Below are 15,613 nucleotides of genomic sequence, written 5' to 3' on the forward strand. Positions count from 1 at the left end.
AATTTTAGAGGCACAATTCAAAATAGTGTGACTTATAATTTAAGCTTATCGAGCAAGAAGTGCTTATGGAGAATATTTTAAAACGGTCAATGTCAGTCATGTGTTGTCATCAACTTGTGAACAATTTTATGTAGCAGAATATTTGTCTCTTTGAAACCTAGGTATGTTTTGAAATCGATATGAGTTAGATAAACTATGTCAAATCGGAACAAAAGTTTTTGAACACTCAAAAGGAAACATTTTTGGCCTAGTAATCAGGAAACTGGGTCAGAATGTTTGTTGGAATACAACTGGTTCATGTGGGTCAAAACGGAAGTCAATAGGTCAAAATTAAGAAAATATTGGCAATATGATCGGTTATTCTTCTTTAAACTTGGTCAGATATGTTACGCCATGTATTGCAGGTTATGTTCCAAAAGTTGTCATTTTAATATTTATCCAGATCAAACTTTAGATACAAAGCTAGCAAACACTGTCCATAAGCTACACTTTAACCAAATACAATTTAGTGGACATGTTAGGGTTGTGTGCGAGGTTTGCCAAGGTAAATGAAATTCTCAGGCCAATTAATTTATTAGAATGATTTTCAGTTTCAACATTTAACTGGAGGTTCAAACCAGTTTACCAGTTCAAACCTCACTCTTATCCAACAATCCGGAATAAAGTACAAACGTAAAAGGTAAATCTTATCAAAATATGCATGAAATTGAGAAAACTTAATAATAAAACAAATTATAATAAACTAATAGGTTAACCTCAAGTACTTCAATGATTAGGGACCCTGACTCTGTAGACGAAGGAATACAATTCAGAGTACCTAATGCAAATCTTTTCAATGATACGATGCAGTTATTGTTTGAAACTATAAACATCACAAGTCTGCTTTAGAAAATAACAGGTTTAAAACTGTGTGATCATATGGTTTCATATTGAAAAGCATCATTGCACTAAAACTGGGAACTAAAAAGAAAACATTATTACAAATAAAAACCGCATTTTGAAATTGGGAATTCAGTTTTGTCAAACGTGTACTCACAATGCATACGAAAAGTAAAATTTAATTATAAGAAGTAATCCATTTCTATAAAACAAATGAAGTTGCAAAACTGATAGAACATAGTAAGCAAAATATGGATATCTTTAATACACATGCAAATAACGACTATGCAAATAATTGGTATAACAATGGACATACAACATCAAAGAGTTTTTAATCATCTTCACCATGGAATGTATCGATACAAAAGGAAATAAATGAAATGTCACATACTATATAACTGTTGCTAGTTCGGCGATAGGGTTCTTTGACCAAGCAGTCTATTTTATAGCTGCCTACAGCTTTGCACATGAAAAAAATTTGATTGGTAGATTGTAAGAGCTGGATAAATATTTCCCAATCAATAAACATTTCGAAGGAGTATTTAGCAGTTTTATACATTTGGTTGGTAAAGGTTCTGTTCTGTCACAAGAAACAAAATATATCATTAAGATTCGATGGTACTTCAAATCGTTCTGTAAGAAATTATATTCCATAATAATTTTGCCGACTGAGTCAGAGATCCCAATTATCATATTCGTCGACTAAAGTTTGTATCTACAAAACCCATAAAAAAATCGTAATTAAAGTTTTATTTAATTTTGAGATAGTATACCTCACAAACACTGGTAAATAATTGGACTGTGAAATGGTATAAGCACTTCTGAATCAAATTTGAATTTAAATTCATTCAAAACACGTGTATGAAGAGTTGACAGGTACAGATGGAGATATGTATTATTTTAACTGAGAAACTGAGGACTTGGAAGGACAATTTCTTGTTACACGACAATGTTTAAGTCGATTTAGCTAAGATGGTGTTATTTCTAAGCCAAAACAAATGAAATTATGTTAAAACATCGTGTCTATCTGCTAGAGATACTCATATGCTACTTTCCCAATAACAAAGTCTCAAAAAAGCTTTCGGGGCTGAGATATAATACTAGAAAAATCCTTTGATGCAAAACGTGTCAGTGCCTTAAACATATACAAGTGACAGACTACTCTGACGAAATGACACGTAGGATTACAAAAATGCGTTTGTTTACAGGGGCATATACTGCGAGATTATACTAAAGCCTGTTCGTATAGTATTGACTATGTAATATAATCTTTTTAAAATACTTATTTGACATATTACAAAAAAATGTACTTATTGATTAATTGAAGAAATGCATGTATACCTCTATATTGTTTTGAATCTTTAACTTCTTGGCCATTTCAACATACCCAAACAAATATAGACGTTATTTATGCATTTTTTTTCAATTAATCGATACATACAAGCTGTTTTGTTATAGGACGGATAAGGAATTAACAATAAAATCCAGCAATAATTGTAACGAATGTAAAATAGCACAAACGGGCGACGATGTATTTTAAGTTACGTTTTCATAGGTTTACACGAAATTGTTATACCAATTAAATCAACATTATAACTGTTAAAAACAATGTTTTCAACAGTCCTGTTCCCGAGTTATGATTATCTCAAAACAAACCTACATTTAAGCAAACATAATCAGCACTGAATTAGGTTACATAAGCACAAGCACCTGCAATATTACCACGTGATACTATCTGTAACATTATTGTACATAAGCGGCCTTCCATTTTTATATTAATCTTGTAACTAACGCAATTCAAATACTTATGTGAAAAACTGAATAAACAAGCTCAGTAGCAAACAGTTTAAACATAAACCCGGTGTAATGGCACTGGGTAAACGCCAAAGACATAGTACACAAAAACATCACAAGCAAGAAACATGGAAGAACAGCACAAAACTCCACAAATAGCACATTGCATACATACTATATATAAAAAACTAGGTATGTTTATCAAGGATTGTTAGGTACGCCTTGGAACGGTCAGTAAAATGTAAATTTACTGGTGGTTTAAACCAGTTTGTGTGCACAACTTCACTCTAATCCCAGTGACTGTATAGACAAGGTTTGAACATACGTTGGCATTTCATGTATTGTACCAGTTTTTTTGTATTCAGTATTAATGATACTTACAATTTGCAAAACTTGCATTTGTGCAAGATTTTTTCCCGAATGTTGCCTTTTTGACCATTTACGATAGAGCCTCTATTAGCAAAATAAAAATTTAATCGAACAAAGCCAAAACCTATTATCATGTTTACACACATACTTACTCGTGTATTAAACAATGTTTAAATTACTCATGTGAAGTAAAACTGATAATGTTTCCTGGATAGTACTCTATCGTATGCATTGATTAATGAAAAAGGAGGAATTGATTTCACTTGTATGTACAAACATAAAACAAATCAAATTTCACCACTTTCAAATGTCCACTTCACAGTTGATGCATTATAAATATACATTGTGTATTGTGTTGCTGTGTCGAGGTTCCATCTACAAATAACAAAAGTGAAAAAAACTATTAATAAATGATCGAGAAGGCATATATCTCATTAGGTTACATAAATCATATAAGACGTACATCCAAACATGGGATTATTGATTGTTTTAGTGAGATATCTAACGGCGAGTATACTTAAACCCCATATAAAATGATATCTTATATAAACGATATATTGCAAATATTGTCACATCATTTTGGAAATAAGTGTTCCAAATGACGTTTGATACTGGACGGTAATTAGAGCCCACATTTCAAATCAGTTACTAATATTAAACTATAGTTTCAGTTTTAATACAGGTAGATATAATTCATATTTAAAGTAAATTATATAAGAAAACTGCTTTCATTGTAACAAAATGCTGCAATAACGACACCGTTTTTCACTTAGTCGCTCTGTTCAATAGGGTGAGTATATCTTGAAAGCTAACCATGGACTTTGAAGCTCAATACCTAAGTAGATATGTTACAGGAGATTAGTAAACAATGTCACATCTCACGTGGCAAAATCGGACTAATGTAAAAGTGCAGTACTTATTGAAATATATATTTATATGTTTATAACAATAAACCATAGCTACAGCAACTAATTGGGAAAGGACCATCGCCATACGGATCAGACAATATGGACCATGGTACGGGATATAACGGACTTGTATTGAGCAGCGTTCAATATGGAGAAATATCATTTGAAAATTATCAATTTGATCGCGTTTTTACATAAAGTGTGCTAACTTTACATTACGGTCTCCATATAGGAATCATGTCACCAGAATTGAAAAGTAAAATGAATCTTTTACAGCAGAATCGAATTAAGGTGACACGATCGATAATTCATTTCTTGGGCTTCGTTGGCTATAAGCAGTGATAAGCCTGCTTAATCTAAACTTGTTATGTGTTATGGGTTTTGAATCTTCAAATATGTGTTTGAATCTTTTTATCATCTTATTTAAAGTTAGTTCATTCAAATACCATTCATCCAAAACATGCCTTACGAATATAATGTTGTTAAATACTAAATTATAAATGAATAACTACAATACAACATTTTTAATTGAATATCAACATAGTAGGTACAATATGTATATCTATAAAGAAAAACTCGAGGCATTGTCAGAAGCATTGTTGTCAATGTCGTCCATGGCCGCTTCATGCAAAAAAATAAGTTTAAACACCCTGCAAAATTGCTTAATATTAAATGCGCAAATGTGAGGAAAAATTATAAAATGTTTAATGGTAATATATTGTTTGAATTTGAATATGTGACAAATCTTGACTGAAAAACGATTCCTTATTGACAATACAAGGTGTCCGTGATTCATTTCGTGTGTGACAATGCAAGAGGTCCGTGATACAACAAAGGCCTTATAAAACAACTAAGGCGATTTCCTAGCGTATATACTTTTCTAACTTGAGTACTTTATTGGTCAATATTCAAACTGACGTGATTCAAAGTCCTTTTCTGTTCATGCACTTAAACATTTCTTTAACCTGTTCGTAGCAGGCGTAGTTATCGTCTGTTGGTGGTCGCTGGCATTCCCCCTATAAAAGACAAGAGTTGTATTTTGTATTGAAAAAGCAATTTGGCTATTTTAAATCACTTAACCACAAATTAATTTACACAGTTTTGAATTACTTATAAAATATGGTGTGAAATATGCTGTAATTTCACAATGGTACAAACAATTAGTTTTAGATCATGCTTGTTATTTATTAAAATGGTTAATCAACTGTATTTGTAATTGTATTCTAATCGTATCGGGAATGACGTCAGTGATTTTATTCCGAGCACTAAGGACCTTTATGTTTGTTTCATACAATTAATGGGTCTAAATTTCCAGAAGTAGTGTAATTATATTTCAAAAAGTGGTTATATTATGTTGAAATAATCCACTTTTAATTGAATATCAACATAGTAGGTACAATATGTATATCTATAAAGAAAAACTCGAGGCATTGTCAGAAGCATTGTTGTCAATGTCGTCCATGGCCGCTTCATGCAAAAAATAAGTTTAAACACCCTGCAAAATTGCTTAATATTAAATGCGCAAATGTGAGGAAAAATTATAAAATGTTTAATGGTAATATATTGTTTGAATTTGAATATGTGACAAATCTTGACTGAAAAACGATTCCTTATTGACAATACAAGGTGTCCGTGATTCATTTCGTGTGTGACAATGCAAGAGGTCCGTGATACAACAAAGGCCTTATAAAACAACTAAGGCGATTTCCTAGCGTATATACTTTTCTAACTTGAGTACTTTATTGGTCAATATTCAAACTGACGTGATTCAAAGTCCTTTTCTGTTCATGCACTTAAACATTTCTTTAACCTTCATCACGTAGCAGGCGTAGTTATCGTCTGTTGGTGGTCGCTGGCATTCCCCCTATAAAAGACAAGAGTTGTATTTTGTATTGAAAAAGCAATTTGGCTATTTTAAATCACTTAACCACAAATTAATTTACACAGTTTTGAATTACTTATAAAATATGGTGTGAAATATGCTGTAATTTCACAATGGTACAAACAATTAGTTTTAGATCATGCTTGTTATTTATTAAAATGGTTAATCAACTGTATTTGTAATTGTATTCTAATCGTACCGGGAATGACGTCAGTGATTTTATTCCGAGCACTAAGGACCTTTATGTTTGTTTCATACAATTAATGGGTCTAAATTTCCAGAAGTAGTGTAATTACATTTCAAAAAGTGGTTATATTATGTTGAAATAATCCACTTTTAATTGAATATCAACATAGTAGGTACAATATGTATATCTATAAAGAAAAACTCGAGGCATTGTCAGAAGCATTGTTGTCAATGTCGTCCATGGCCGCTTCATGCAAAAAATAAGTTTAAACACCCTGCAAAATTGCTTAATATTAAATGCGCAAATGTGAGGAAAAATTATAAAATGTTTAATGGTAATATATTGTTTGAATTTGAATATGTGACAAATCTTGACTGAAAAACGATTCCTTATTGACAATACAAGGTGTCCGTGATTCATTTCGTGTGTGACAATGCAAGAGGTCCGTGATACAACAAAGGCCTTATAAAACAACTAAGGCGATTTCCTAGCGTATATACTTTTCTAACTTGAGTACTTTATTGGTCAATATTCAAACTGACGTGATTCAAAGTCCTTTTCTGTTCATGCACTTAAACATTTCTTTAACCTTCATCACGTAGCAGGAGTAGTCATCGTCTGTTGGTGGTCGCTGGCATTCCCCCTATAAAAGACAAGAGTTGTATTTTGTATTGAAAAAGCAATTTGGCTATTTTAAATCACTTAACCACAAATTAATTTACACAGTTTTGAATTACTTATAAAATATGGTGTGATATAGGCTGTAATTTCACAATGGTACAAACAATTAGTTTTAGATCATGCTTGTTATTTATTAAAATGGTTAATCAACTGTATTTGTAATTGTATTCTAATCGTACCGGGAATGACGTCAGTGATTTTATTCCGAGCACTAAGGACCTTTATGTTTGCTTCATACAATTAATGGGTCTAAATTTCCAGAAGTAGTGTAATTATATTTCAAAAAGTGGTTATATTATGTTGAAATAATCCATTTTTAATTGAATATCAACATAGTAGGTACAATATGTATATCTATAAAGAAAAACTCGAGGCATTGTCAGAAGCATTGTTGTCAATGTCGTCCATGGCCGCTTCATGCAAAAAAATAAGTTTAAACACCCTGCAAAATTGCTTAATATTAAATGCGCAAATGTGAGGAAAAATTATAAAATGTTTAATGGTAATATATTGTTTGAATTTGAATATGTGACAAATCTTGACTGAAAAACGATTCCTTATTGACAATACAAGGTGTCCGTGATTCATTTCGTGTGTGACAATGCAAGAGGTCCGTGATACAACAAAGGCCTTATAAAACAACTAAGGCGATTTCCTAGCGTATATACTTTTCTAACTTGAGTACTTTATTGGTCAATATTCAAACTGACGTGATTCAAAGTCCTTTTCTGTTCATGCACTTAAACATTTCTTTAACCTTCATCACGTAGCAGGAGTAGTCATCGTCTGTTGGTGGTCGCTGGCATTCCCCCTATAAAAGACAAGAGTTGTATTTTGTATTGAAAAAGCAATTTGGCTATTTTAAATCACTTAACCACAAATTAATTTACACAGTTTTGAATTACTTATAAAATATGGTGTGAAATAGGCTGTAATTTCACAATGGTACAAACAATTAGTTTTAGATCATGCTTGTTATTTATTAAAATGGTTAATCAACTGTATTTGTAATTGTATTCTAATCGTACCGGGAATGACGTCAGTGATTTTATTCCGAGCACTAAGGACCTTTATGTTTGTTTCATACAATTAATGGGTCTAAATTTCCAGAAGTAGTGTAATTATATTTCAAAAAGTGGTTATATTATGTTGAAATAATCCACTTTTAATTGAATATCAACATAGTAGGTACAATATGTATATCTATAAAGAAAAACTCGAGGCATTGTCAGAAGCATTGTTGTCAATGTCGTCCATGGCCGCTTCATGCAAAAAATAAGTTTAAACACCCTGCAAAATTGCTTAATATTAAATGCGCAAATGTGAGGAAAAATTATAAAATGTTTAATGGTAATATATTGTTTGAATTTGAATATGTGACAAATCTTGACTGAAAAACGATTCCTTATTGTCAATACAAGGTGTCCGTGATTCATTTCGTGTGTGACAATGCAAGAGGTCCTTGATACAACAAAGGCCTTATAAAACAACTAAGGCGATTTCCTAGCGTATATACTTTTCTAACTTGAGTACTTTATTGGTCAATATTCAAACTGACGTGATTCAAAGTCCTTTTCTGTTCATGCACTTAAACATTTCATTAACCTTCATCACGTAGCAGGAGTAGTTATCGTCTGTTGGTGGTCGCTGGCATTCCCCTATAAAAGACAAGAGTTGTATTTTGTATTGAAAAAGCAATTTGGCTATTTTAAATCACTTAACCACAAATTAATTTACACAGTTTTGAATTACTTATAAAATATGGTGTGAAATATGCTGTAATTTCACAATGGTACAAACAATTAGTTTTAGATCATGCTTGTTATTTATTAAAATGGTTAATCAACTGTATTTGTAATTGTATTCTAATCGTACCGGGAATGACGTCAGTGATTTTATTCCGAGCACTAAGGACCTTTATGTTTGTTTCATACAATTAATGGGTCTAAATTTCCAGAAGTAGTGTAATTATATTTCAAAAAGTGGTTATATTATGTTGAAATAATCCACTTTTAAATGAACCACCGAAAATCATGAAATAAAAGTAAAGTAAAATAACAATTTCTCTTTGTAAAAAGAATTGACGAAGTTAATATAATGACGTTTCTGTTAAACGATTCTGTACGATACGCTTGACACTGACTGTAACGATCAGCCCCGATTTTCACCGACTCATAATAGGGGTAGGGATAATGATGAACCTGGAGTGAATGGCCCACAATAAATAAGTTGTAAGAATGATGGCGATTACACGACAGAGTATACATAGCGAATATTAGGTTAGTGCCATGAATTGAGGAAGTATATCTGACAAGGCGGAGGAATTTATCGGGTGAGCCATATTCAGAAATTGTTTGGCATTATTTGAACTTTGTTTTGTTACAAATCTGATAAACTCGTGCAGAACTCGCCATTAATGAAATGAGTCGAACACATGCCGTACTGATGTCGCAACACATTGCACTTTATCGTTAACACTCCTTTAATTTTTGAAATTATAGCCAAATCTTATAAAAGTCATACATTATCGTGCATTTCTTTGCTAATACCGATCGAATATCGAAGGACTTTCGTACTTTTGTCAACGCAAATCGATATAGTATAACGTATCGCAAAGGTGTCGTAGAACAACTGTAGAAACAATTTTACCAAAGTTTTCTCAAACTTACGACGACGGTGTCCGTGATTCATTTCGTGTGTGACAATGCAAGAGGTTCGTGATACAACAAAGGCCTTATAAAACAACTAAGGCGATTTCCTAGCGTATATACTTTTCTAACTTGAGTACTTTATTGGTCAATATTCAAACTGACGTGATTCAAAGTCCTTTTCTGTTCATGCACTTAAACATTTCTTTAACCTTTACAGAAACTGACTTAAGTTTTCAATTACGTTAAGATGTTCTGTTAAACGTTTACCTTCGTCTGCTTCGGTATGATGATCAGATTCCTCTCCATTGTCATCTCGGGGAGGAACAACTGGGCCTTCAAAATGTTAATTATACATCATAGATGTTAAACAAATAACAGACAGAGTAGATTCTTAAACAAAACAGTCGTTGTAAACAACGTGACAGCTCTACTTGGTTACTGTTTTAATATAATTTATCATCATTATAAGTATATACTACTAGTGCTTACATTCTGATACCGCAGCGTGTAACATCACACTGATTTTAAACGGATAGTCTTCACATTTAATAGCATAGTATGTATTGCCGCCATGTTCTTTCTTTCAAATAACAAGTATGGATAATGGGAGGATGTTTTGGGGGATGTACGTTTATTTTTCGAACGCTATTTTTGAGCGGCGGCCCTATTGACCGTGTGACTTTTGTTAGGACGTAAGCATTATGCATATTTTTGTCAAGCAATAGATCACTAGAACACCTTGCGACAAATAACAACGACGAGTCATTGCGACAAATAAAAGCGGCGAGGCATTGCGACAAAGAACAGCGACGAGTCATTGGGACAAATAACAACGACGAGTCATTGCGAAAAAAATAACAACGACGAGTCATTTCGAAAAAAATAACAACTATGAGTCAATGCGAAAAAAATAACATCGACGAGTCATTGCGACAAATAAAAACGACGAGTCATTGCGACAAATGACAGTGACGAGTCATTGCGACAAATAACAGCCACGAGTCATGCGACAAATAACAGTGACGAGTCATTACGACAAATAACGACAAGAAGGATAACAGACGTCTTGCTTCGACATTATGTGCGGAGTGATGGCAAATCCACATATTATTGAGTGTATTTGACATCTGTTCGGCAATATGCGAGTATTCTATTACAGTCGTATCGATACAAAACCATTTAGAAGAGCTGCATCGTTTAAAAACATTCATTTAGTAATTATTAATATGAGAGACGAACAATTGGTTTTTATTATTTAATCCTTGTTTTGTTACAAAGCGGATAAATTCGTGCAGAAATCACCATTTATGAACTGAGGTAAGCTCTTTCGTACTGATGTCGCAACATATCGAAACTGGTCGTTAACACTCATATAACTCTAGAAATTTCAGTAATAGCGTATACAAGTCATACATCATCCTGCATTTCTTTGGTAATGCCCTCAAGTATCGACGGAGTTTCGTACTTATGTCGAAGCAACTCGTGATATGCCTAGCGTTTCTTTTTCAACAATATATGTAATCGAGCGACTAGAATGCGCAACATAAATGGAATAGACATTGTTTCCCTGATGCCAAAGGCCGCCCCTAAAGCTGCAGGTCATTTCTACTTCAAGCATCGGTACTTGCAAAACAGGTTTTCCAACACTGCTGATGCCAAGAGCGAGTATGGACAAAAGAGGGGGGTGTACGGTTACCTTACGACACCACGATACATAAGCCTTTTCCCATGTTATAATATTAGTTTTATAAGAATTAGAAAGATATCCAACGATGGTCTGTTATATGGGCTTTTTATGAATGACACAGACCTGGGCCAGCTACCAAATAACCATTTACGGTTTCGTAGCAGTCGTTGTTATCGTCTGTTGGTGGTCGCTGGCATTTCCCTATAAAAGACAAGAGTTGTATTTTGTATTGAAAAAGCAATTTGGCTATTTTAAATCACTTAACCACAAATTAATTTACACAGTTTTGAATTACTTATAAAATATGGTGTGTAATATGCTGTAATTTCACAATGGTACAAACAATTAGTTTTAGATCATGCTTGTTATTTATTAAAATGGTTAATCAACTGTATTTGTAATTGTATTCTAATCGTACCGGGCATGACGTCAGTGATTTTATTCCGAGCACTAAGGACCTTTATGTTTGTTTCATACAATTAATGGGTCTAAATTTCCAGAAGTAGTGTAATTATATTTCAAAAAGTGGTTATATTATGTTGAAATAATCCACTTTTAAATGAACCACCGAAAATCATGAAATAAAAGTAAAGTAAAATAACAATTTCTCTTTGTAAAAAGAATTGACGAAGTTAATATAATGACGTTTCTGTTAAACGATTCTGTACGATACGCTTGACACTGACTGTAACGATCAGCCCCGATTTTCACCGACTCATAATAGGGGTAGGTATAATGATGAACCTGGAGTGAATGGCCCACAATAAATAAGTTGTAAGAATGATGGCGATTACACGACAGAGTATACATAGAGAATATTAGGTTAGTGCCATGAATTGAGGAAGTATATCTGACAAGGCGGAGGAATTTATCGGGTGAGCCATATTCAGAAATTGTTTGGCATTATTTGAACTTTGTTTTGTTACAAATCTGATAAACTCGTGCAGAACTCGCCATTAATGAAATGAGTCGAACACATGCCGTACTGATGTCGCAACACATTGCACTTTATCGTTAACACTCCTTTAATTTTTGAAATTATAGCCAAATCTTATAAAAGTCATACATTATCGTGCATTTCTTTGCTAATACCGATCGAGTATCGAAGGACTTTCGTACTTTTGTCAACGCAAATCGATATAGTATAACGTATCGCAAAGGTGTCGAAGAACAACTGTAGAAACAATTTTACCAAAGTTTTCTCAAACTTGTGGTTACGACGACGGAATTATAGCGAGTTCTATTTCGGTGTGTATGTCGGGAGTATTGTTGTGGTTGTGTATACAAATACCACCATTAAATCGTTGCAGCATACCACGACAATTTAAAACAGTTCAAAAATGACATGGCTATCCAATCTTCACCAGATCTTACTAAGACACCTCCAGATTCACCTCATTGCAATGACATATTTTTTTACGAATTGTCAATATTTGGCAAGATTCAAGTAAACATTTTGAAAATCGTTGGCAATCTGGGATGAAATAGTTACAAGTAGAGTTAGACAAAAATGTGTGTTAGCAAACGAATTTACAACCGGTTTTATTGAACGGAAAATATATTCGGTGTTATGTTCAAAATTTAAAATACTGAATATGCAACCTTTTTTTTCAGAGCAATTGTTGAGGTTCGGGTCTTGTCACTTACAACCAAGTCGCAAAAACGGGTGTACGAAAGAAACATCCAAGAAATATTACTCAAATAGTTTAAAAATACATATATTTTATCGACCATTATGTTGAAGAATATTTTTATGGTCGCGAATGTATGTGTCATAGCGGTATTACCACCATTTTTGTTCGGTTCTGGAAATATGAAATCCAAATAGTAGACGTTTAACGAAGCACTTACCTGTCAGTTTTGAATTGTAATAATCTTGGTAAATAGGTGTTTCAAACACTACATTCAGTATTTTCTGATGCTCTGCAATTGACGACTTGATATCTTTTTGGGATTCCATTATATTTTTGTTTGCTTCTAATAGATCTATCAGCAGATCTCTGTCGGACTTTTTGCCAGTATCGTTTTGATGTGATTGATCTGAAGGAGGCGCTTGTTTATCGGGTTTTGGAGTTTGCATGTAACCGCCATCTTAAACATAAAATAACTGATAAGTATGAGGTTGAATTGCTCAATCAATCTCGCATATTTATATAACGATGAATTAGTGTTAAAGGAAACAATCACAGTTCATGTATCAAACTGCCTTAACACTCGTACCTTCATTAGCCAAGGAGGTCCTCTTTTTCGGCGTGGGTATTGGTTTCTTGTGAAATATTTTCACTGTAAACACAAATTCAATTTATAATTAATGTGCAAATTCAAACTTCTTTCCAGACGAATTTATGTATTGTTCCGGCTACACTACTTTTGTTTGGTTTGCCCATATTTTAATGGATGTTAACTAAGGAATTGTTGTTATTTTTTAAATAATTATAGAAACATATTTGCTGTCAAATAATATGTATTATCTTACCATTGTCTTGAGGAATTAATTTGCCCTCTATCGAACGATAGAAGCCATCGTCATCTCCACCTAGTAGAGGGTTTTGAATGCGATACACATCTCCGACTTTAAGGGAGTGCTGGCCGCTCTAAGGAATTGAGGACATTTTAACTTCAATGTAATGAAGACGCTGGGTGATTACAGAAAGCAATATTTTTACACGACGAGTGGATCATATTATATCCAACATTATCTTTGTTTCTGTTTTTTATAAACCAACAATATATTAAAAGCAAAAAAAGAAAAGTAAATTTTATGTGATGTTTGTTTATCGGAAAACCGCTTAACACATACAGCGTTGTAAGCGACATTCAAAACATGGCATAATGATCGCTGCGTTTGTTTTTTTACGTACTACGTAAACCAAACTACATTACTAACAGATAGTTTCACTGCAGTGACATAACACGATGCTTTGCCAAAAAGCAAACACTAATATCAACAAAACACAATATGTGTTTTTGCTTTTATATTCTAATGAATCTCATTATAATAATAAATTGCTCGCTCACATTTCATAGGGCAGTAAATCGAAACAAATAATATCTTGTAAAATATTGACAACATCCTTCAAACAGTGATCACTCATCGTCAAACATGCACACAAGAGCTCTTTTGTTATCTGTTTGGTGAAAATGTAACAGGAAATGATAACGTTTGCTTATTAGCATTAGTAACGATATTGAAAATTGAATGCATTCCTGATTTACAAAAGTACGTACAAGTAAGTACCTGGCAGTTTCTATTGGTGTTTATTCACAAAAATACAAAGACCTCAGTTTGAACAAAGCTTGAAAAAGGCTTTGCCATAACAAAAATCTGTAACCGAGTCCAACCGAGTCCATTTTAATACTTACATATTTCGGATCGTATTGCTTTACAACTTGCACATAATCAAATCCTGGAATATACCATATAAAGCATATACCTATTCCATATAGTATCAAATAAATAATATTTGTTAAACTATGAACGTTAAAGATTAATGGTAAAGATCAATTTTCTCAATTGAACTAAAAAAAATAATTTGAATATACACACCATTTTACATCTTTTATATACCGTTAAACAGTTTGATATAGTCGCAATTCAACCATAAGGCAAATGTTTTTCCAGACAGTAAAGATAATGCAATCAGGATAAAACTGCATTAATTGTACAATGAAAAAACATTTAATGAAAATCCTGTAAACACACAACATACTAAAGGGCTCAGACAGACCACACATGCATTAAAAAGCAACATTATTCACATACTTATTAAGATAGCACAAAACTCAATATGAGTCTGATAGTGAACTGTCATTGGTTATTGGCAGATACGTCCTATATTTATAAATACCTTCATAAATGTCTCCATAGTCATCTGGAAAAGTAGGGGGCACCTGTCAAAACATAAACAAGAGGAATTGATTAGAGTGTGTCAAATGCCCTCGGTGTGGCCTTGTCGGAGTGATAGCCAGCTGACCTCGAAAGGTGACAATAACCTTTGAGGTGAGAGCACGAATGATATGAATGACAAAACCTTCAAATGCAGCTGTACATTTCTCTGAAGTCTGATCGATACACGGATTTGAAAACAATTGCGTAAGTAACAGTTGAAACACGGTTGTATCGAACAGACGGACGCAAGGAGGGAGAGATAGTGCAATTACTATATTCCTCCTTATTGAGGCATACACATATAACTAAGAGCACTATATGGTACAACATCGTTTATTTGTATATCTAAATTAATCTCATCAATCAATCAATATCTATATTTTCTTATTGGCTTTCCCCTGTAGTTTTAGCTGTATTATTAAAATCGATATGTTTAAATTTCAACAAAAACACAGCAATCAGTTAATCTATCAGATGAAATATTATATCAACTTGAGTTGATATGCATGTAGTAATTTTTTTTATCAACGCAAATAGCGCACGACAGCTTTTCCGAATTGATAATTTTCTGAGCAGCTTTAAAACATAATTCGATGTAAAACATAATTCGATGTGTGTATATATTCTTTGTATTCATCTGTATGTATGTTAATCTATTCACTTATGGGGGAATACAAAAATCTATC

At 33.0% G+C, this 15,613-nt stretch overlaps 1 protein-coding gene across 3 annotated transcripts in view; it reads right to left on the reverse strand.

Annotated features, from left to right (window-relative positions):
* Window positions 1–975: 975 nt before the first annotated feature.
* The window catches only part of LOC128236641 (uncharacterized), an 80,871-nt gene continuing 66,233 nt past the window's right edge, over window positions 976–15,613 (reverse strand). The window contains exons 14-25 of one of the 3 annotated variants that reach the window (XM_052951637.1): window positions 14,887–14,929; window positions 14,402–14,445; window positions 13,515–13,632; window positions 13,259–13,321; window positions 12,890–13,129; window positions 11,162–11,239; window positions 9,619–9,684; window positions 8,306–8,358; window positions 6,609–6,662; window positions 5,761–5,814; window positions 4,916–4,966; window positions 976–3,417 (exon numbers count right to left, since the gene is read on the reverse strand). In XM_052951637.1, coding sequence (XP_052807597.1) covers window positions 3,373–3,417; window positions 4,916–4,966; window positions 5,761–5,814; window positions 6,609–6,662; window positions 8,306–8,358; window positions 9,619–9,684; window positions 11,162–11,239; window positions 12,890–13,129; window positions 13,259–13,321; window positions 13,515–13,632; window positions 14,402–14,445; window positions 14,887–14,929 — 909 coding nt within the window. In that variant the 3' untranslated portion in view covers window positions 976–3,372. Of the gene's footprint in view, window positions 3,418–4,915; window positions 4,967–5,760; window positions 5,815–6,608; window positions 6,663–7,067; window positions 7,512–8,305; window positions 8,359–9,618; window positions 9,685–11,161; window positions 11,240–12,889; window positions 13,130–13,258; window positions 13,322–13,514; window positions 13,633–14,401; window positions 14,446–14,886; window positions 14,930–15,613 lie in introns of those variants that run through there. The other 2 variants (XM_052951638.1, XM_052951640.1) reach the window with 2 other exon arrangements.

Source organism: Mya arenaria, chromosome 6 (genome assembly GCF_026914265.1).
Source record: "Mya arenaria isolate MELC-2E11 chromosome 6, ASM2691426v1".
Classification (NCBI taxonomy): Eukaryota; Metazoa; Mollusca; class Bivalvia; order Myida; family Myidae; genus Mya; species Mya arenaria.